At 34.3% G+C, this 22,879-nt stretch overlaps 1 protein-coding gene across 1 annotated transcript in view; it reads right to left on the minus strand.

The window, feature by feature from the left end:
• Positions 1–3,221: 3,221 nt before the first annotated feature.
• Positions 3,222–22,879, minus strand: part of LOC135794268 (protein embryonic gonad-like) — a 33,422-nt gene continuing 13,764 nt past the window's right edge. The window contains exon 3 of the mRNA XM_065305473.1: positions 3,222–4,756. Coding sequence (XP_065161545.1) covers positions 3,845–4,756 — 912 coding nt within the window. The 3' untranslated portion in view covers positions 3,222–3,844. The remainder of the gene's footprint in view (positions 4,757–22,879) is intronic.

Below are 22,879 nucleotides of genomic sequence, written 5' to 3' on the forward strand. Positions count from 1 at the left end.
AGTGAAAAATATTTACGTTTGCGTGTTGATGTGTTTGTGTTTGGCCGTTCGTGTCCAAACGCCATCCATTATCGAGGCTGGTAGCCACGAGGCCCGTAGGCATTTCGCACATCGCGGTAGCGATTTCCAATTAGACATATTATAAAGCGCGCGTCAAACGGCGATCGGCGAATATATCGATGTTCGCGTCCGGAGACTGGGCAATAAAGTCTCTTTTGCCTCTCTCACATCTTCCATGCTTCGCGTACAACGTAAATTTATTACGTTTCTTGACTCTAACCTAAACATAACCAAAAAAATATATAAATGTGTATAGTTGGTTGCATAAAACAAGCATTAATATTTTGAGGTTATAAATGTTATGTGTGTGTGTTGGTATCGAACGCGATCTCGATATGATTGTGATGGGATTTTGATACTCGCCTGAGTAATGTCAGCCGCTCCCTGGGACCACCACGAACGCTGGAACGCGAGGAATATCTTCACTGCTAAGTGACTAAACTCGTGTGTGTAACCTCTTGCGCGCTCGTTTTTATTTGCCTCTCCGGCCTATCTTATTACAAACGCGGCTACAAATTGAATTCCGCTGTTTATGGCAAGTTTACATAAATTATGACGATAACGCGTGTCGGCGAAACCGAAACCACGTTTTATGAAAATTTCATCCTGCGTTTATTTCTGTTTTTTTTTTGAGGTTATACATAAAAATACTTCATTCAAAAGTGTTTCATTGAATCGGAGAATACTCGTAAGTGTCGACACTTGTGCGCGCGCATTTTTACACCGTCATCTATTATAATTTGATACAAATCTTCGTGGACAACTGGTATTATTTAAAGCAAGTCAAGTTAGGCCACCAAACACACACACATGTGTATTACCCATCTGCCTGTGTGTGTATAGATTGTTTTTTGCGTGTTTGCGTTGCACGTCGCGCCGTAAATGTTCCATTGTGTAGCGAGCGCTTCTTTTCCACGTCCGTGCGTTGTCGTCAGTTGTCGTTCGGATTACGCGCACTTTTCGTAACATCTTGTTGGCTCGTTTGTCGTTCGGGCGCGCGCACCAAAAGTTGAATCCTGCGCCGAGAGGACCGTTTAAATCCTTATACGTAACCGCCGTTAGACGCTGTGCGATGTGCGCGACGTGCGACTGGTAGCGAAATTGTATAGGTGCTTAAATGCGTCGTTTGTCGTCTTTTTGTTCGACGTTTCAATGTTTACTGCGTGGCGTGGCGTGGCACGGAGTTGGGAAAGAGACGCGCATCTAGAACGCGCGATTAATTGGTGGATTAATTGGATAATTAACGCGTCCACGGCCAAGGGTAATTATTGAGAGCGTTTTGTTCAACACCACGTTCACTTGTCTATTCGATTGTTGATAATTAAGTAATTTTACCTAAATCACACATAAATCACACTTGAAACAAACAAAAATTTTATTTTTTCACTTTTTTCATTGTTTTGGAACACAAAAAGTGATATTTTAATCACAGATGGCTAAAAACCGTGACTAAAGTACTTTAGTCACAGGGTGGAGTTTGCGCATGCGCAGTTGTTAAAAAAAAATCATTTTCTACGTTTATTTACCGATTATAGCCGTTTCTAATACAGTCGATTTTTTTTTGTGCTACGATCTTGTTTAGGAAGCACGAAATGCACGCTTGGTCTTCTTGGGTGGGTTACCTTTAAGGGCGGGCCGATATCAAGCGTCTAACGCTAACAAAAACCGTCGGCGAGTTAATTAACGCGCGAACAAAATCTTCCCGACAATCTAACCGACATGGGACACGTGTGCCGGCCGTGCGCCAAACCGACAAACGCGACAAAAACAGTTAATCATATTCCGGACTTAAGTCAACTGCGCAAGCGCGCGCGACTTAAGGCAAAAGGTGCGCGCTGATCGGATTCTTATACTTACCCACACCGATGGTTCGTCTTCATCCTCCAAGGAGTCCTGCCATGTGTGGTGCTCTTATCGGCAGCATTCTTTGGGTACGATGTGCGCGCGCGCGCGCGCGCGAGCGGATCTGGAGCAAAACGGTCGTTTGTGCACGGCGCGAGAATGCGACGCATCTAATTGATAATCGTTTATATGCGGCCGACAAGCGCCCCGGCGTAATTAAATCGCGCTTCTAGGAAGACTCGCAAAAACCCAATGCTGCCATCTAAGGGCAGCCAAAGGGCGGCGTGCGTTCATTCTTTTGTCTCCGCGCTTTCCAGATAGCGGAAGAAAAAACTCACCGCGACTAAAACATCGCTAAACAAGTAACAAAAAGACGCCACATGCGATGTATGGTATAATTTTAATTAAATAAGACATGAATTAAGACTAACAGTCTTTTAAAGAGTTTTTAAAGACAATTAAGTTGACAAGTATAAAAGTATATTTAGTTGCCTATGTTGTATTTTTTTTTAAATTTTATTTTTATCAATTGTTCTTTGTGTGTGAGTTGGTGACTTTGAATTTTTCGACCTGTCGCATTGTCTTCCTGGCGCCGATGTACACTTCAGGAGTCGCCGACGAGAGTTTCAGCCGCGACGGTCACGAGGCGTCAGCGACAACGTCAGAGCTCTTCAGATGGACTCAATGGGTTGAAGTTTAGCGCGTCGTGCGCGAAGAATGGTGAGAATCTAACCCACACGCGTCACACAACGTTTAGAACAGAAGGATGCGAGTGTCTGATGAGTCCTGTGAGAACCAAAACCGACAATAACATGTTACAATGGCTGAAAAGAAAAAAATTAAACCGTACAATGAGTAGACAATAATATCGCGTTGAAATGTCATTTTAGGTTAGGTTTTGTGTTATGGAAGTCATTTTTATAAAAAAATGATTAAAAAATACAAAAAATTACTTTATCCACGGTTTTGAGATACAAAAAGTGATACTTTAATCACGGGCGTGACTAAAGTCGTGACTAAAGTACTAAAGTCGTGAAAAAAAGTGGAAATTGATTAAATAGCGTGATTAAACGTGGTTAAAATATAACTTAGCGCACTTGATACTTAATATACCATTTATAACCTCAAAATTTAAAATTAAAGTTCAAGTATGCGGAAAATACCTCTTTGAAGGCACTTCACCTTCGAATATGGATTTCAATCGGCATTGTGCGCTTCCCAAGAGAGTTGTTTACCTGTTTACCGGTTTACCATAACCTAACCATTCTTGTCGAAGTAATTGTTTGCTAAATCCAGCAATACGCAAAAAATCAACAAAATTTTTTTTTAAACAATATATTTATTTATTTTATTAAAGCACTCAAAAATATATATTATATATTTGTAAGGCACCTTGTACTGGCCATAAAACACCGTGTGTTTGCTTTTGTTTATAACATTTCTTTTTAAATCTACTACTATTTGTATATACACACACACATACACAACTTGAGATATTCCGATATAAATACTATGTCTTCCCCTGCCGCCGCCCCAAAAAAATGAATTAAACATAACAATAGTAATAATAGTAACATACAGAGTGTTACGCTAAACTCGTAAAAAAATAAACTGACCGTTTTGTCGTCTCCTGTCTCTCCGGAATGTTCTAAATATCACCGCGCACAATATTTACAATATCATACTCCTATATAGTTGCTTCTCTTTTAATATATAATGTATATCTATATAAATAAATAATTTTTCTCTTTTGTGTGAAAAGTGTTAAAATTGAAATGTGGCAAAATACTGGATTCTTTTATCACATATACTGATGCACTGGAGTGTGAGCTATCCAGAGGCGTGGTTTGAAAGGCCACGCCTTTGGGTAGCTCTAAAAATGACATTTTTTGCATTATACTGGCCGTTTTCTGGCTTTGATTCACTTGTTTTGTGTTTATGATTAATTTGTAACCACATCAGCTGCTTGTCGTTCGAGCGTCAAGTCCAAAGGCACTGATTTCACCGGCTCATCTACGCCCACATCGATATTAAGCTCCGCCTCGCTGTCCGACGCGTTGATAGGCTCCGCCTTTGTCATCGGTGGTGATTGTGATTGTCGTACGGATAAATCAATCGGTTGGTCTTGATCAGGCGCGGCAGCTGCTGGTATACTGAGTGATCCTTTCAACCACATCTCACGCCATGATGCTGGGTCAGCCACGCCTTGTAACGGTGGCAGCCATCTTGGCAAGAGTGAAGTAGCACCGCCAGGGGAGATCGCCGGAAGTGACGCAGGCGATGACGCGGGTGGAAAATGTGTAAGCGCAGAAGCGATTTTTCTGCGTTGAAAACACTCACCGTCGCTGGCAGGCGAGGGGAGTTTCTTCGAACTGCCACCGGAGAAGTAATCACGCTCGCTAGATGGCGACGCTGGGAGTTTGAGGAAACTCAACGCGCTTGTCGAGCGTAGATCATCTTCGGGATCGGCTGAGGATGCACCACTGTCGGATTCTGATGAACGACCATCACGAGTGTTGGCCATCGCCGCCGCCGACATGCTGGACAACTGATGATGGCGGAAAAATGGTAAGTATGGGTGTGGTCGGAGGAGATTTGCTGTTGCGGCGGCTGCAGTGGCGTTACCAGCGGCTTGTTGGTGATTTTGTTGTTGTTCTTGGAGTAAACAATGGATTTTGAACCAGTTGGATCTTCGACCGTATCGCGAGCCGGATTTTGACATGCCGACGAGGAGACATTTCCGCAGGCGGCATGCTTTACATGCTGTGCGGTTTTTTTTGTTGATTACACATTCACCGTTGTTCTTACACTCGGAGATTGAGCTGAGGTTATTATAAGTCCGTCCAAAAAATGACTGAAACAAATAAAAAAAATTAAATTAAAAAAATGTATTTTTTTAAAAATCTAGTGCGCTAAGTGGCACTTTACTCACGACCGTGACTAAAGTACATTTTTCGTGTTTTTAAACCGTGAAAAATGTAAAACTTTAAAAATAGAAGTAGAAAAAAATTTCTTTTGGTTGTCAATTTTGGTTGCATGTAACTTTTTGTCTTTATTTTTTTAAATTTTTTGTTTTATATGTTTTTTAATAGGTTGACAGGTCAATCATCAATAATATTCCACAATAGATGAGCTCAGATTTAAATTCCACTTCGATTTGGAATTAGATTCAGGTTATAAATAAACGTGTGTGATTGATGTTCATTTAACAAACATTAAAAATATATTTCGAGAACGCCACGCAGTGAATTTCGACAATTGTATCGCTGATTGGTAATTTATTAGCGTTTTATGTAGATGAACGACAAAGAGATAATTAGGTTGAATTTGAATAAAAATGTCGTTCGGAGTTTGTAGAAACGAATCGAGTGAATTTATTACGCATTGTTTCGTTTGATGTTCGTTAGACGTGCGATGTTCGAAGCGAGTACAATGTGGCACCTTGTCCGATGTTCGCGCTGTTTGTTGTTTTGTGTTCGGTGTGTGTGTTGCTTTTTTTTTCTTCTTTCGTTTCTGGTTGCGTTTAGTTTGGTCAGCCGGACGACGGCGCGAACACGAGGTTCACATTCGAACACATTCTCGAATGTGTCTACGATTCATCATCTTCAATTCCTCGCGCGTTCTAGTTATGGACCATCGATGGGCCATCGAAAGGAGTTACGAGTTACGATACGCCGGGGAAAAAATGACTGATTGGCATTACATGCAGCGCACAAGCGCACGAGGCGAACGCATTGTGATTTGTGGTCGATTCATTGATTTATTTGCTTATTTTCGGACTTGATCTTTTTATTGTCGGACGATTTGTATCTTCTATCTTCGATTTATGTTTTGACATATGACTTATCATTCGGTATTTATTATAAATTCGACGAATAAATAACTGAGGCGAAGGAATATATCAAGATATCACAGATTTAAAACAGGAAAATTTAAAATTTTACAAAATATTAAATATCTTCAAAACTACACCAAACTAGGTTATGAAATTTTGTATATTGATGTATCAATTCATAATCTAGCGTTGTATCAATTTTGGTTTATGTTGATGCGGTACTTTGGGAGAAAAAATGATTTGTAGTTTTACTGTTTTTTGTAATTTTCTAAAAATGCAACAGATTCTCCTCTGGAATTAGCTTTATTTCGGAGATTGTTGTTAGACATAGAAATGCCTAAAGTGTGGTGTTGATTGCGTTGCCTGTTTCTGCAAAAAATGCTAAGCAAAATCAACGATTTGTCGCGATTCTCGCCTCTATTTAATTTTGAAAAATGCAGTTTAGCCGTTTTCTAATAGATGGCACTATCATAAACCATGTGTGACAGGAGAGTTGGCTGTTTAATATACACAATATTGAGCGTACAGATTTGATAATGCTCGTCTGTCGCATCATGATCAAAGTATCACATCCCTACAAATATTATAAATGCGAAAGTCCTGATGTTTGTTACACTTTCACGCAAAAACTACTTAACCGATCATCATGAAAATTTGTACACATATTCTTAGTGGTCCCCGATTGGTTATAGGCTACTTTTTATTTAATAAAAAAAAATATTTTTTAAATAAAATAAAGAAATAGTTTAGCCAATAATACCTCTGCATCTGGCTATTTGACTACTTTAACGCCATCTAGCATTCCAGCAATGAAGCTCAAACCTAACTACTATAGTACCATCACACTGTATTATCACACTGTATTACCGACAGCTACGTCAACATCAAATCCAATTGACTACACTATGGAGACTGTACACTATACTTCCATAGACTATACTTTCAGCCATTTTAAACTTCCCGCCATTCTACTTCATTGTTACTTCTTCTGTGACTACAGACGCGTACGGAAGCAACTTCATTATTTTAGATATTCGCGAGCTAAGCCGCGGGTTAAAGCTAGTAATTTATATTTGTCAAATACAAAGTGACAACTTTAAAGTTTTCAACGAGCAAGGATTATTTTTTGAATTGCAAGCATTTCATGCAAAATCATAACAATTAAATCATATCAATCACATCTATTTGCAAAACAAGAAAATTTTATTTCTAAAATTTAAAATTTTGCTTTTAATTTGTGGAATTTGTTTTGAAGCCAAGAATTTCCTCTAATAACGTGTGAATTTAGTTAAATAATAGTTTTCGAAAATAATCGTCCGATAATTAAACAAATAAAACGTGCGTGATAGTATTATATTTGTGTTTGATCTGACAATTGCTCACGAACGCAACAAGCGCAACAATTTCACCTCACTTACGAGTATTTCACTTGCGCCTGTTTATATTCCTGATTGTTGATTGGTGAGTGTTAAATTTTGTGTTCGATCCGCCAGTTTCGTGATGCGCGCCCGCGAATCCACCGACCGCTTCAAATGAAACCCAGGCACTGGTAATAATGACATGAAATGCGGTAACAAGTCGTAATTACCTGTTATCGAAATTATTTTCTAACAGGTGATTAGTGTCAGAATTGACAGGATAAAACAGAACGTTCGCTCGCTGCCAGAGAAAGCATTCAACCTGATGATTTACCACACTGGCTTTTAAATCGTCCAGCCATTCAACTGAATCTCAAACATTTTATATACGAATTAGTTTTTGGTAAAGTTCAAAGAGTAATTATTGTGTGTGTGTGTGGAATATTATTATTTGTTAGCGCGCGCACGATTTATGAGCTGGGTTTTTATTTCGTTCGATTTCCGAACGAGCGAGCGTCCACAAAAACTAATCTACTTCAAACACCTGAGCGCGCGCATAAATCACGATCGAATTAAAAGCCACATTACCACAACGCTCAAAAACGTGCACGCGGACCAAAAAATTTGTGCCTGATTGCGCGCGGCGGCGGCGCCCAGCGTGATATCAATTAAAACGACGGTGATTTAGCGCCGTGCCGGCCCCGTGCATCATTAGAATCCACGCAAACGTAATCAACACTCCACGACGAGAGAGAAAAAAATTACACTCACGCGTTATTTATGCGCGATGTCAACTTAATCGATGGGAAAAAAAACAGTTTTAACACCTATTCTACTAAAACATAAATCAAACTTTTTTTTAAATCACATAGATGGCGTAACCATCTGCATGTATTGTTGGTTGCCTACATTATAAAATATTTTTTAAAATTTTTTCAATTAATTAATGCAATACCGTTAGTTTTAAGTAAGATATCAATCAATCAAAGAATAAAACGCCTTTCTGAGTAACCGCCCCCGTCGCCAATGTAACGGGTACTTAATAATTACTTCTCAAACTTTGTCAAATCAATGGAAGATGACTTTTCATCGCTTCTCGTCTTTTATTCGGCTGGAAAAATGGTTTTCTTTGTGCGATGCTGCCGGGCAGCGTATGATTACGGCTCTCTAATGATTTTTTCGGTCATTAGATTTAATTTGAATCGACGTGTGCTCCATATACGTTTCGCCGATTGCCAATTAGACGGCGAGAAAAGCCGGCTAATAACCACCTGTCCGCGCCTGCAAGCTCTGCTTTTGTGCGCTCACAAACTTCACAGCTCCATACACATACACAGACAGGCATAAAACACGCATCGACGTGAACTTCACTTTGTAACTTTGTAAGCTGGATTCGATTGATGCGTTCGTGCTGCCGTTTCTTCATCTCGGACGGACGCATCGCTTAATACATGCAATTAAGTTTTGTTTTACAACCTTACAACGCTGTCTTCTGTTCAATTCTCTGCTCCTCTGATGTTTAAATGTGTGTGCGTTGTGGTGTGGTAGCAGATGGGACGTTGCGGTTAGTTTGGTTTGTGTCCAGTTCATCGCTTCATTTGTTTTGTTTGTTTGCGCTAATATGGAACGCGCCACATAATTCTCCGCTTAATTACGCGCTTTTTTAACGCGCCGCCGAGAGCAGCGGGTAAACTATCGCAAAAAATATTAATGCGTTGAGGAGCGGAGACGTGCGATTCGCGCACCGTGTGTGCAAATCGCGCATAAATCCATCGTGTAAGCTCATAATTCGATTAGGCTTGATAGATGCAAAAAAACAAGGCTATAAATGATTAAATTTATTACACATTGCTTAATTACTCTAATTGGCAGTTTAAAATATAAATATTTGCTATAAAACAATAATTTTCAATTAATTTATTAAAATTTATTATTATTTAACATTTTATTGTTAATTAAAGTAAATTTTAATTAATTATTTTATTAATATTATGCTAAATTAAATTCTTAGTCGATTGTTGAAGAAATTTTTCAAATTGAAATAAAACTTTAAGATTTATGGAGAAAAAACTAAGTCTAAACTCACACAGACACGCGTCTTGCCATTTAACTCCATGAGCGCACACTACCACTACCAAACAACTCCCTATGCTACTCATTTTTGTTACTCCTGGCGCCCTCTCTATTCAAATCCAAGAATTAAGCGTGTTTCGCTGACTTTTATTACAAAATATTGAATAACTCAAAAACTATTACTGATAAACACAATATTCTTTCAAATATATGATCTTAATAAAATTCCACATCTAAATGTGTATTATTATTGTTGATATGATTATTTAACAAATACTTACAAACAATTTAAAGTCAACTTTATAAAATTCTGTACAATCTGCGATTTATTCGTTTCGATTTACATTTTCCTGTTTGAAAATCATGACTTAATCAACTTTTGGCATGTAAAACACATCGACATGCAATTTAATCGCATGTACAGCAATTTGTTTCGCTCGTTTTTTCGTGTCGCGAATTTCGTCCGTGCGCGTGCGTTGTCTCCGCGCGTCGTTTTTCCTTTTTTTCTCCCCAGACTCTTGACATTGACGTACGCGACAATGGAGTACCTACGTTTAAGTAGGAAGTTGTCGCGCACGCGTTCCGCATGCGAATCGGAAAATGATCGATAAACAATTCAACATGCAACACGACACACAGCACACACAACAAACTGTCGCGAAACCAAAAACCAAAAAAAGTAAAACTTGTCTGCGACGCGAATCTGTCGTATGGTAATGCGAAATAAAGAAATAAAACACACTCGACAACAGCGGTGACATGCTCTGCCATTCCGCCATGTTTTTTGAGTGTTGAGTGTTGAGTAAAGTGTGTCGTGTGTTCACAAAACGATTTGTATTTAAATTCAGAGGAAAACGTTGAAAAATGTGTTTGTATTCGTAAATTTGTTATAAATTTGATTTTTTCTGTGTGGTTGCAATGCGCATGCGCGTTGTGCTTGTCGTAAAAAGATAACAACTTCGTTGGGACATTGCGCATGGAGTATTTATATTCCTCTTCGAATTCGAGGCGCTTCTTCCAGACGCGCGGTGAATTAATTTAACGATCGTGTGCTGTGTGCGTAAATAACGGCGGATCGCCGACGACCTTTCAACTTCGCGCATTAATTCGACCTTAACTTCAACATTTTGAATTTTATAATAAATTAAAAATATTAACCAAATTATTACAATCATTTTCAGTGTTTAAATTGTGAAAAATATTTTTATTTTGTTTCTCCACGTTTTTAAGTCACAAAAAGTGATTTTTTAATCACGGGTGGTCAAAGCCGTGACTAAAGTACTTTATACACTTATTTATTCTTACCTGATATTTAATATACTCTTTTGTGTGGTGTTTAACGCAAAAACTCAAAAATTTCGCAAAATAATTGCCAACACGAAACGATAATAAATAGTTTTAATCGTTAATGTTTAAACGATGTTCAACACAAATTCGATGCGCTTGCAACGCGCAACCTTATTGCAAGTATGTGCACATACACATAAATATTCGACTCTGATAGAATATGAATACTTGTTGCGCCTTGTTGGTGGTGATTTGAGTTTTGAAGCGCGCGCTGAAGAACGCGCGAGCCGGAGTCACGCACGTCGGGCGCGCGCGCGCGTACACACTGCGCGAATGCAAATAAGATAATGTAAATTATTAAGATTAATTTACATGGCGATAAAATTCGAATTATGCATGAAATTATTACCTTTTATTGCCGCGCGCGCGGGATGCGCAGAAATCATCATAATCATAATCGCTACGCGTGAGTTGATTTTTTTTTCGCTGCAAAAATGTTTAAAAGCGTCGCGAAATAGTTGAGTGGGAATCGTGGCTATTAACGGTGTTGTTTAAATGTCAATAATGTCGCAAACGCGTTGAAAACCAGAGAAAAACTGTTTTAGATGTGAGTGGATGTGTAATCATATGATTTAAGTGCAATAACTTTATTTGTTTTTGTTCAATTATGACCAAATTCGAAAATTAATTAAACAATATAATTGTTTATGATGTGTTGACGTTTTTGTTTAAATATTTTATTATATACTCAAGATATTTAAGTTTAAAGTTAGAAATTTGTTTCTTTTGGTGTGAAATATGAAATATTTTGTTTTATTTGCAAAAAATTGTTTATTTATAAACAAATCAAAACCAAATTTAGAAAAATGGTTAATTAATAAATTATTTATAATCTGGTTTTTACAAAATTAAAATATTTTGTTTCAAACCAAAGATATTCAACATTAAAGTTGCACTTTTATAATTTTTATTACAAAAAAATAATTTCAATATGAAATATGTTCTTTTAATTGCAATAACTTCTTTGTTTATAAACAAATCAAAACCAAATTTTACAAATCGATAACCAATAAAATTATTTACAATATGCATTTTACAAAATTAAAATATTTTGTTTTGAACCAAAGATATTCAACATTAAAGTTGCAAGTTTAGAATTTTTATTTTTAAACAATAAGTTCAATATGAAACTTGTCCTTATTATTGCAATAACTTATTTATTTATTTACCAATTTAAACTAAATTTCACTCAGCGATAAAGAATAAAAATATCTATTATATACATTTTACAAAATTAAAATATCTCATTTCATTCCCAAGATATTCAACATTAAATTTGCAATTTTATAATTTTTATTCCAAAACAATATTCTCAATATGAAATATGTTCTTTTAATTGCAATAACTTCTTTCTTTATAAACAAATCAAAACAAAATTTTACAAATCGATAACCTATAAAATTATTTACAACACACATTTTACAAAAGTAAAATATCTCATTCCAAACCAAAGATATTCAACTTTAAAGTTTTTATTTCAAAACAAAAATTCCACATGAACCGCAATCAAAAAAACCCAATAATTCACCTTGTAAACTTTTTAATTAAACATGATTGTATGTTTAAAACATTTACAATAGTCAAATAGTTAATACCCAATTGTCCGATAGTCTTCTTTGTAGAATGCCGAATTGAACTTGCCCGACAGCCCGACACTAAAGCCTAAATACTTCGAGCAGCTTTTGAAAAGCAAAACGTTTTATTGGCATTGGCATTGTGTGGAATTACAATAATAAACGAAGTCCGTCCATCCGCACACGAATCATATTCATGTAGCACCACAACCACACACACATGTATCCACAATGTATGTGAATGTATTATTTTAGTATCGCGGGCTCGTCTTGAGATGATCCGCTAACCCATTTCTCAGGCCCGCATGGAGATGATCGCATGTGTGTGTGTATGTCTTCTGCGCCTCTTCTGCCGTGTTCGTAGTTCGTGGTTTTTTGCTGCGCGCCGCGCGCGCCGTGGGCGTATTACGACCATTTATTATTTTATGTGCGTTATTACACACGCGATTATACATTTTCGTACTACTCGGCGCGGGCTTCTATTCTAATCTCGAAGCTGACCGCGGCGAACCGGCGAGAATAAAATAAAAACTATGGCATGATCTGGTATTATTTAGTTTTAGTTTTTAACGGACACTTAAGTATGGACTAGTAAATGGCTAGTGGGAGCACAACTTTCACTAGTGGGAGCGCGAATCGATGGGAACATTTTTTGGGAATCGTTTAACATTTCATGCGTAATGGTTTTTATATTTATATCTTGTTTAATTGACTAAATTTTATGTTTTTTGTTCATTTAAGTTCAAAATATTGATCTACAAGAAATAAAAATAAGAATTTCTTTTTTTTTTTATTTTTTTACTGACTTAGGGTAAAAGAGGGTAATGGGGGTCACTTAAGGGAGAACTCAAATATAATTTAAATTATAAACAAAATACTTGTTGCTAATCGCTAACTAATGTAATAAATGCAAATTTATCATTTTTTGTATGTTTGTGACGCTTTTACGCAAAAACCACTTAATCAATATTGATAAAATTGAGTAGTTAGATATTCTGGACATGGGAAAATAATATAAAATACTGTTTACGGCAATAATCCAACTTGAATTGTTTATTTTTAGATTTACTCGTATTATGTTTAATTGACTTGATTTTAGGATTTTTATAAATTTTATTGCAAAAAATTGATTTTAAATTGAAATTTCTTCTATATTTTACTATTTACTATCAAAACTAATATTATAAATGCAAATTTATCATTTTTGTATGTTTGTGTCGCTTTTACACAATAACTACTCAACCAATTTTGATAAATTTTGGTTTGGAGATATTTAGGACCAAGGAGAATAACATATGCTGCTTTTTGTCGCGAAAATATAACATACAGGGTGTGCAAAATAGTTTGCAAGTTTATGCAGCGAAAAAGATAAATGACGCTGACGCATGCAAAAAATTGTGATGATAAAGCCTATAGAAGATGCCAGCCGGTGTTTACGTATTAAATATTACACATTAAAATAAAGAAAAGCCATGCTTCTTCCAGGACCAACTATTGTAGCCTGTTCGCATGTGTCCAATGCCCGATATCTGCACTTATTTGCACCGGGCGGAGGAACATCCCTACTAATATTATAAATGCAAAAGTCCTGATGTTTGTTACATTTTCACGCAAAAACTACTTAACCGATCATCATGAAAATTAGTACACATATTCTTAGTGGTCCCCGAAAGGTTATAGGCTACTTTTAATTTATTAAAAAAATTATTTTTTAAATAAAATAAAGAAATTGTTTAGCCAATAATACCTCTGCATCTAGCTATTTGACTACTTTAACGCCATCTAGCATTCCAGCAATGAAGCTCAAACCTAAGTACTATAGTACCATCACACTGTAGCTGTCGGTAATACAGTGTGATAGTATTACCGACAGCAACGTCAACATCAAATCCAATTGACTACACTATGGAGACTGTACACTATACTTCCATAGACTATACTTTCAGCCATTTTAAACTTCCCGCCATTCTACTTCATTGTTACTTCTTCTGTGACTACAGACGCGTACGGAAGCAACTTCATTATTTTAGATATTCGCGAGCGAAGCCGCGGGTTAAAGCTAGTTGTATATAAAGTTCATTTGGTTGCATATGTTAAACATAAAAAGTAAAAAAATCATTTTTCGCTTTTTAAAGCTAGTATAATATAATATATAGTAATATCCTAGAATATGCTTCTATTTTGAGCTCTAATTGCCATATATTTCAATATATCAATGTTTTTTTTAAATTTTACACTACAATATTTAAATACAGGTAATAAAAAAATTATCGCGAGTAAAAAAAGAGTTAAACTTAAGTAATATTAAATAAACAATTTTTTTAAGTTTTATGTTTACGCGTTAATAATGTTGTTAATGACGCATGCACGTTCGACATTTCTCACAAATTAATCACACACTGTTTTAATTGTGGTCAGGTAATTTTTTCGTATATTTAGCTTTGAAAAACGTTTGAAGCGCAATCATAACTCATCCGAAATTGCCACACACTCGCATTTCTCGCGCGCTGGCGGCCTACCGGCCGCTTTAAAACATTTCACATAATTAAGCACAATTAAAGTATCGTTAATATTTTATTGCCGCCGAGCCACGACTCTCCGATGGCGGCCGTGCATGCCATTACACTTGATATGCACTTTAAAATCGTTTCGAATCAATAATATCGCAATAATATCGAATGTTAATGCACGACTTGAAGCATTTTATGGGCTACTAATTTAATGAGGATTAATAATTACGTTGCGTGCGCATTTCGTACCTAGATGGCGCTATTATATCAATATATTTAATTAAATTTCAAAAACAGAAAAAATTTTTAATCAAAAATTCGCGTTTTATACAAACGTTTAAATTTTACGAGACGTTGATAATGTTCACTCGATGTAAACCGATTGTAAACGCGATGTAAACGAAGAAACGCGTGTATCCCAGCATAAATTTCGCTAAATTTCTAATTAAAACGCTCGCAAAGCGTGCGCTGGCGCTTAATTGACGATTATATCGCGATATTTCGCGGCTGCGCGCATTATCGCCCGGCGATATGATGTCGACGACGTCTGCACGCCGTTTATTAATCGCCGATCGAACCGAACGCACTCAGGCACTCGCGCAGGCGCAGCACATATTCGTGCGCGCACGCAGCGCCGCACAGAAGCAACCGGACACCGATTGATTATCGCGCGTCGATAATTAACGAACAGCTTGATGTCTTGTTAAAAATCACGTCGCATGTGGGAACGCTTAATTGCCCTCGATCCTGCGATTAATCATGCGTCGGCTTATCGCTAACGCGCGCGCGCAGCGCTATTGACATTTTCGAAATGTTAATTATCAAATGCCATCACATTGTGACACTAAATAATTAACTTTTGCGTCAGGAGAATATCAACTTTACGTAAACTTATTAATTTATATTCGTACATGTAAACATGTAGAAAATTATTTTAAAAAAAATCATAACTCCGAAAATAATTGTGATAAAAATATAATTTTGGTGTCAATTTGTTCATAATTAAAAGGACTATAGGTTATACTAGCTTTAAATAAATAAAAAGTAACCATTTAGCCGGAATTTACAAAAAACTAAAATTTATTTGACTTAAATAGATATTATTTATTTAAAAAATTATAACTCCGAAATTAAATAAGATAAAAATATATTTTTGGTGTTAATTTGTTTATAATTAAAAAGACTATAAGTTATACTAGTTTTAAATAAATAAAAAATAACTATTTAGCCGGAATTAACAAAAAACTAAAATTATTTGACTTAAACAGATTTTTAATTATTTAAAAAAATCACAACTCTGTAATTAACAGAGATAACAACATAATTTTAAGTTTAATTTGTTTATAATAAAAAGGACTTTCAATTATACCACGTTTAAACAAATAAAAACTAACAATTTGCCCGAAATGACCGAAAAAACAAAATTTTTCCTTTTTTGGACTTAACTTAAGTAACATATAAATCAATGTTTCCTTAACAAATGTTTATTGTTATGTGATGTTTTTGCAGCAGTTGTGCACCATGCATATGGTCAAAACAAAGTAACTCGGGCAATAAACACAATTGTAATGTGCGCCGCGCATAAATTAACGTAATTCGAAATTTAAATTCCGCACGCACCTGCGACAAAACACGTGTTTGCGAAAATATAAATTAATCAACTCTACTAGGAAGTCGCAAGCCGGTGTTGATCAGTATACACTTCACTACAACAACTTCTGTATCGCAGTTGAGGTTGTTTTTTTCCTGCCAGAGCGACGCGCACGACAAACGATATTGTTTGAATTTAATTAGCGATTAGTGGCGCACGCGGCGGTCGTAAAAACGCCCTGCCTTTTAAATCCGCGCTCGCGCACGAGCCGCGCAACATCTATGGGCATATTTTCCACCGAATTGGCAAAAAGGTAAAAACCAAGCCTGCCAATAGCCAATAACAAACAAGAACAAGAACTGCGCAAGTATTAATTATACCGTTGATGTCGTCGTAGAGATTCGAGTTTTGTTTGCGGAGACTGGCAGATGTGGACGTGAAATGAAATTAAATTCGACGATGTGATGAAAACGAGATGAAATCGAAGCGGTGGAAAAAATTCTGGTTGACTTGATGTTGTGATTTGAACGCTCGCGCGCGAAATGCGCGCGTTTGGATTCATAATGGCGCGTTGACGACATGTGCGTAATTGTTATTCCTTGCAGGCGTAATTAGCTAATAGAAAACACATTTACGTACAGGTACAAATTAGTAAAAGTGCTAAACAACTTATCGTTTATGAATACAGGTCAAAATCAATAAAACTTGAGAATAAAAAAGAAAAAATGTTTAAAACGCTCTGTATGCAAAACTAATTAAGATACAAAATTCATCTTTGGCACATAATATCTACAATAAATTTAGTTTTTAATGGTGTTTAAATCAATCATTTTTGTGTATATAATTACATGAATTACAACACAATTAAAACAAGATTTCATAATCAGTAAAATTTCTAGAATTGTAATTTAAGTGAATATAATGTTTAAACTGTCCTATAACAAAAACTAATTAAGATACAAAATACATCTTTGGCACATACAATCTACAATAAATTTTCTTTTTAATGACGTTTCAAGCAAATTTCTACGATGATAATTACTTCAGTTACAACACAATTAAAACAAGATTTCATAATCAATAAAATTGCTTGAATTGTAATTTAAGTGAATATAATGTTTAAACTGTTCTAAAACATAAACTATTTAAGACACCAAATTTATCTTTGGCGCATATAATCTGCAATAAATTTACTTTTTAATGGCGTTTAAATAAAATTTATCCGAAAATAATTACTTAAATTACAACACAATTAAAACAAAATTTCATAATCAATAAAATTGCTTGAATTGTAATTTAAGTAAACAAAATGTTTAAACTGTTCTATAACAAAAACTAATTAAGATACAAAATACATCTTTGGCACATACAATCTACAATAAATTTACTTTTTAATGGAGTTTAAATCAAATTTCTCCGAATATAATTACTTTAGTTACAACACAATTAAAACAAAATTTTATAATCAATAAAATTGCTTGAATTGTAATTTAAGTGAATATAATGTTTAAACTGTTCTAAAACATAAACTATTTAAGACACCAAATTTATCTTTGGCGCATATAATCTGCAATAAATTTACTTTTTAATGGCGTTTAAATAAAATTTCTCCGAATATAATTACTTTAGTTACAACACAATTAAAACAAAATGTCATAATCAATAAAATTGCTTGAATTGTAATTTAAGTGAATATAATGTTTAAACTGTTCTAAAACATAAACTACTTAAGGCACCAAATTTCTCTTTGACACATATAATCTACTATAAATGTACTTTTTAATGACGTTTCAAGCAAATTTTTGTGAATATAATTACTTGAATTACAACACAATTAAAACGAAATTTTGAAATCAGTAAAATTTCTTGAATTGTAATTTAAGTGAATATAATGTTTAAACTGTCCTATAACAAAAACTAATTAAGATACAAAATACATCTTTGGCACATACAATCTACAATAAATTTTCTTTTTAATGACGTTTCAAGCAAATTTCTACGATGATAATTACTTCAGTTACAACAGAATTGAAACAAAATTTCATAATCAATAAAATTGCTTGAATTGTAATTTAAGTGAATATAATGTTCAAACTGTTCTAAAACATAAACTACTTAAGGCACCAAATTTCTCTTTGACACATATAATCTACTATACATTTACTTTTTAATGGCGTTTAAATCAAATTTATCCGAAAATAATTACTTAAATTACAACACAATTAAAACAAAATTTCATAATCAATAAAATTGCTTGAATTGTAATTTAAGTAAACAAAATGTTTAAACTGTTCTATAACAAAAACTAATTAAGATACAAAATACATCTTTGGCACATACAATCTACAATAAATTTACTTTTTAATGGAGTTTAAATCAAATTTCTCCGAATATAATTACTTTAGTTACAACACAATTAAAACAAAATTTTATAATCAATAAAATTGCTTGTATTGTAATTTAAGTGAATATAATGTTTAAACTATTCTAAAACATATACTATTTAAGACACCAAATTTATCTTTGGCGCATTTAATCTACAATAAATTTACTTTTTAATGGCGTTTAAATCAAGTTTCTCCGAATATAATTACTTTAGTTACAACACAATTAAAACAAAATGTCATAATCAATAAGATTGCTTGAATTGTAATTTAAGTGAATATAATGTTTAAACTGTTCTAAAACATAAACTATTTAAGACACCAAATTTCTCTTTGGCACATATAACCTACTATAAATTTACTTTTTAATGGCGTTTAAATCAAATTTATCCGAAAATAATTACTTGAATTACAACACAATTAAAACAAAACTTCAAAATCAATAAACTAAAATAACAAAGAAATGTTTAAACACCTATACAAGACAAACTAATAACAACACAAAATTTTTCTTTGGCACATATAATCTACATTAAATTTCCTTTCAAATGGCATATCAACCACATCTGTGCGATTTTAATTACCTAAATTATAACACAATTAAAATAAAATTTATAAATTTTTAGGAAATTCTAAAATCTTTTTTCACGTGTCGCCGAATGAAAAGTGTGAGAAATAGAACAGAAATGCAAGTACGCACGAGAATGTTAATACGTTGATTGGCAAACTATCGAGCGATAATGTCGTCCTGACGTTGGCGCTTTAAATTGCAAAGAAGCATTCGCGAACGGTGGCATCGTGCTCGACGCTCGACGTCTTCCATCTTCCCAGATCGTCCTCTCTCGAAGAAGAACACTCCGAACACTTGAATACTGCAGGCCGGCAATAACATTTAGTCCAACTGTCGCGTCCGCTATCTATCGACGTTGTTTACGCGTTCAATTGCGAATCGAAAACCCGTACGAAACGTGGAAACGCTGCACTCGAAAACCAACTCATGCAAACGAAACGCACGTTCGTCACTCGCGAGTTTATCGCGCATCTCTTTAATTATAAATCGCTTCATTGCGCATTTAATTGTATCACTATCCACTCGTGGTCTACATGAGAAAATTCCTAATTACTTCGGCGCCGTGTGCTTTGTGCACAAAGCGAAATAATTCGTTCGGCGACAACGATCGCGATTTATTTCGCTCGCCGCGATGCACGTATCGCCATCTAGCGGCCAATTAAAATGCCATTCAGGCTTTGATCTCACGGAAACCGACGGAAACTAAACAAACAGACAGGAGGAGGACGGTTTTGATAAAAGAAACGCGTATGCGAATGCGATGAAATTAATTGCGTTACTAAATATGTTCGTTTGCGCGCCATTGTCGCGTGAGATTTTAATTAATTTCAATTTACGTGCGGCATGCGTGGTTGGCTCTAATCCATGATTAAATTGGTTTTTGTCGGTGTCGCCGCGTCCAGAATCAGAATTAATTGCTTTCCCGCAAAAAAGGGCGACTCTTTCGCCGGGCTGCCCGCTCGCGACAATAAACGTTTAATAACTTAATTACGAACGTGCTTAATTTAGAAAGGCGGCGTAATCATAATAATTTGCTTTTACGACGAGCATGCTACGCAAATGACACAAGAAATTATCAGAAATTAACGCAGGAATTAAAAAAATTGCGAAAAATCATATTTTTATGTTTTTTATATAGTCACGGCGCCTATACAAGATATTTACGTTAAATATTTATTCAGAATTAAATTCTGGATGTAATTATGTCAAAATATTATAGGTAATTAATATTTATCAATAAAATATTGAATAAAATCAAAAATATTCAAAAAATTTTAATTGGTTATTTTAATTGTTTATAACTTTTTATTTAACAATGATATCAACACAATATTTTTACCAATATAAATAGAGGTAATTCTCTAAAGATTTGTGAAAGAAATTTTAATTTATCTCAAATAGTTTTTGTGTAATTAATTATTAAACTTACGCAAATATTATTTGCATTATTTAATTATTTTATCTTATAACTAAAGAACTAATAAACATATTTTAAAAATTTCTTCATTATAATATAGAGAATTAAATTCTGAATCAGATGACAAAAAGATATTGTAAATAACCTTATTACATCAAAAGTTACAGTGCATTTAATAAAATTTTCAACTTTTTTTCAACTAAAAACAAATTTTAATTAATAATAACTGTTTAAACAATAATCCTAAACACAAAATATTTGTTTATAAACATGCAGAATTTAATTGTGATTAAAAACTCACCGAAATCGTAATTATATTTTAAATAATGCTTACGTAATTAATAAAATAAACACAGCATGACTATATATATATACAGTTAGTAGTTTTTACGCAGCGCCATAGATGGCGTCGCCTGTTTGGAAATTTACAACCGTCGGAAGTCCCCTATAAACTACAAACTGCAAATTGAATTTTCTTTGATGGCCTTAATAAACTCATATAACTTCTTATCGCCATTATTTCATATACGTTTCCTGCTTCCATTGATCACTCTGAATGCGCGGCGCACAATTACGAATCAATCTCAGCGACAATGTGCTGAGCGCATATAAGGTGAGCGCGCGCATGATTCATATCGATCGATATTATTATATCACCTTCGGATGCATTCAGCGGCGATTAAAGTGAGCCTGCACATAATAAAGACGTTGCGTAATCAATAGCAAATTGTTACGATTTCATCAAGCCGCATCAATGCCGAGAAAACTCGCTTCAATCATATTCAGACGTTCGTAATTCGAGTCTAATCATTGTCATCATTCAGTCGAGTGTGTGAAAAACAATTTTATTTTTGGATGTTTTTTCGGAGCTAATAACTTGGTTATTTATAATGATGGGATAATGAATTGGGTGTCATTGGATAGGGAATTTAATGGAGATTATGTGTGAGGAAGTAAAGTTTTGTAGTGGGGGTAGTTTTTTCGTGAGCGGGGTTTGAATGTAACGGAAAAATTTACCCTTTTAAAGAGGTTAATTCACAAAAATCGCGATTACTCCGGAACTAAAAGAGATAGAACCATTTTTATTTTAAAATGTTGATAATAATCCGAACTATGAAATAGAGTTTTTAAAATATTAGTAAATGTTACTAATTAGTTGTAATTTGAAGTGGAACATTGAAAATATAAAACATTTGGGTTTAAAAATTGGTCAACTTTGACGCACGATAACTCAGAAAGTAATAAAGATAATCAAATTATTTTTTAATTAGCTTATAGATAATAAAAAGGACTATTAAATGACTTTTTGCAAAATGTGCGTATTGTTATTATTAATATTTAAATTAAGAAAAATTCCTGCTTTACCAAAAAAATCTCATATTTTTTACATTTTCGAAAAATTCCAACAAAATGTTAATTAAATCACAATAGTAGAAAGTGAGCACATAGTCAGCCGTCACAAGTGGATCTTTATAGCTGTCTGCTCAATTACGGACGTTTTTCTGCCGTTTGCACTCCGTATTCTACATATATCTCAAACATTTTTCGCATTTTTTGCCCAAAACCAGTTATTCCGCCGTTAAACTTGTTTAACAGTCGTTTAATCCACGCTAAATCTCCTAAACGAAGACGATCATTCTCTGCGTCCAACAATATGCCAATATGTTACGTCTGAATTTATTACACAGCTTGAATTATAAAAAAAAAAAACAACCGCAACACGCTAAAAAATAAAAATCTAGAAAGCTTCGAATTCGTCGACGCGGCTATTCATCAATATATTCTATTCGAATTTACACCGAAATTAAATCGCAGTGGTTTTTTATTATTATTTGTAGTAGTGGTGTCTAAATATCGCATTTAATTTTTAATAATTTATGTTACCCACATGCAAACGTCCAAAAAACTATTCACGATTCAATATAATTTATGGTTATAGATGTGGGCAGTGTAATGTTTTAGTTATTTATTAATTATTCAGCAACTAATTAACTTATAACAATTATCTTTTCAGATATTGATTTACTATTAAATTCTTAATACAATTACGCAAATATTGTACTGATAACATAATTTTATCAAAAAAGACAGCGGTTTTTAACTTAGTTTTCAAATTTTAACAAAATTCAACTTTATTTGTTAATAACTTTTGATTCAATAATTTAATCAACATATACAAAAGTGAAATCTGTTAGAAATTTATCAAAGAATCGATTTTTGAAAGAATTATCAATCTATCTTTAATAGTTTTTGTTTTATTAACAAAAAACCAAAACATTGATTTTCTAAAACCAAAAAAATGAAGTTGCATACGTTT

The sequence above is a fragment of the Atheta coriaria genome, unplaced genomic scaffold, assembly GCF_025399875.1.
Source record: "Atheta coriaria isolate IRGN ID8LTWV9N9 unplaced genomic scaffold, Caltech_Dcor_3.1 hic_scaffold_6_pilon, whole genome shotgun sequence".
NCBI lineage: Eukaryota > Metazoa > Arthropoda > Insecta > Coleoptera > Staphylinidae > Dalotia > Dalotia coriaria.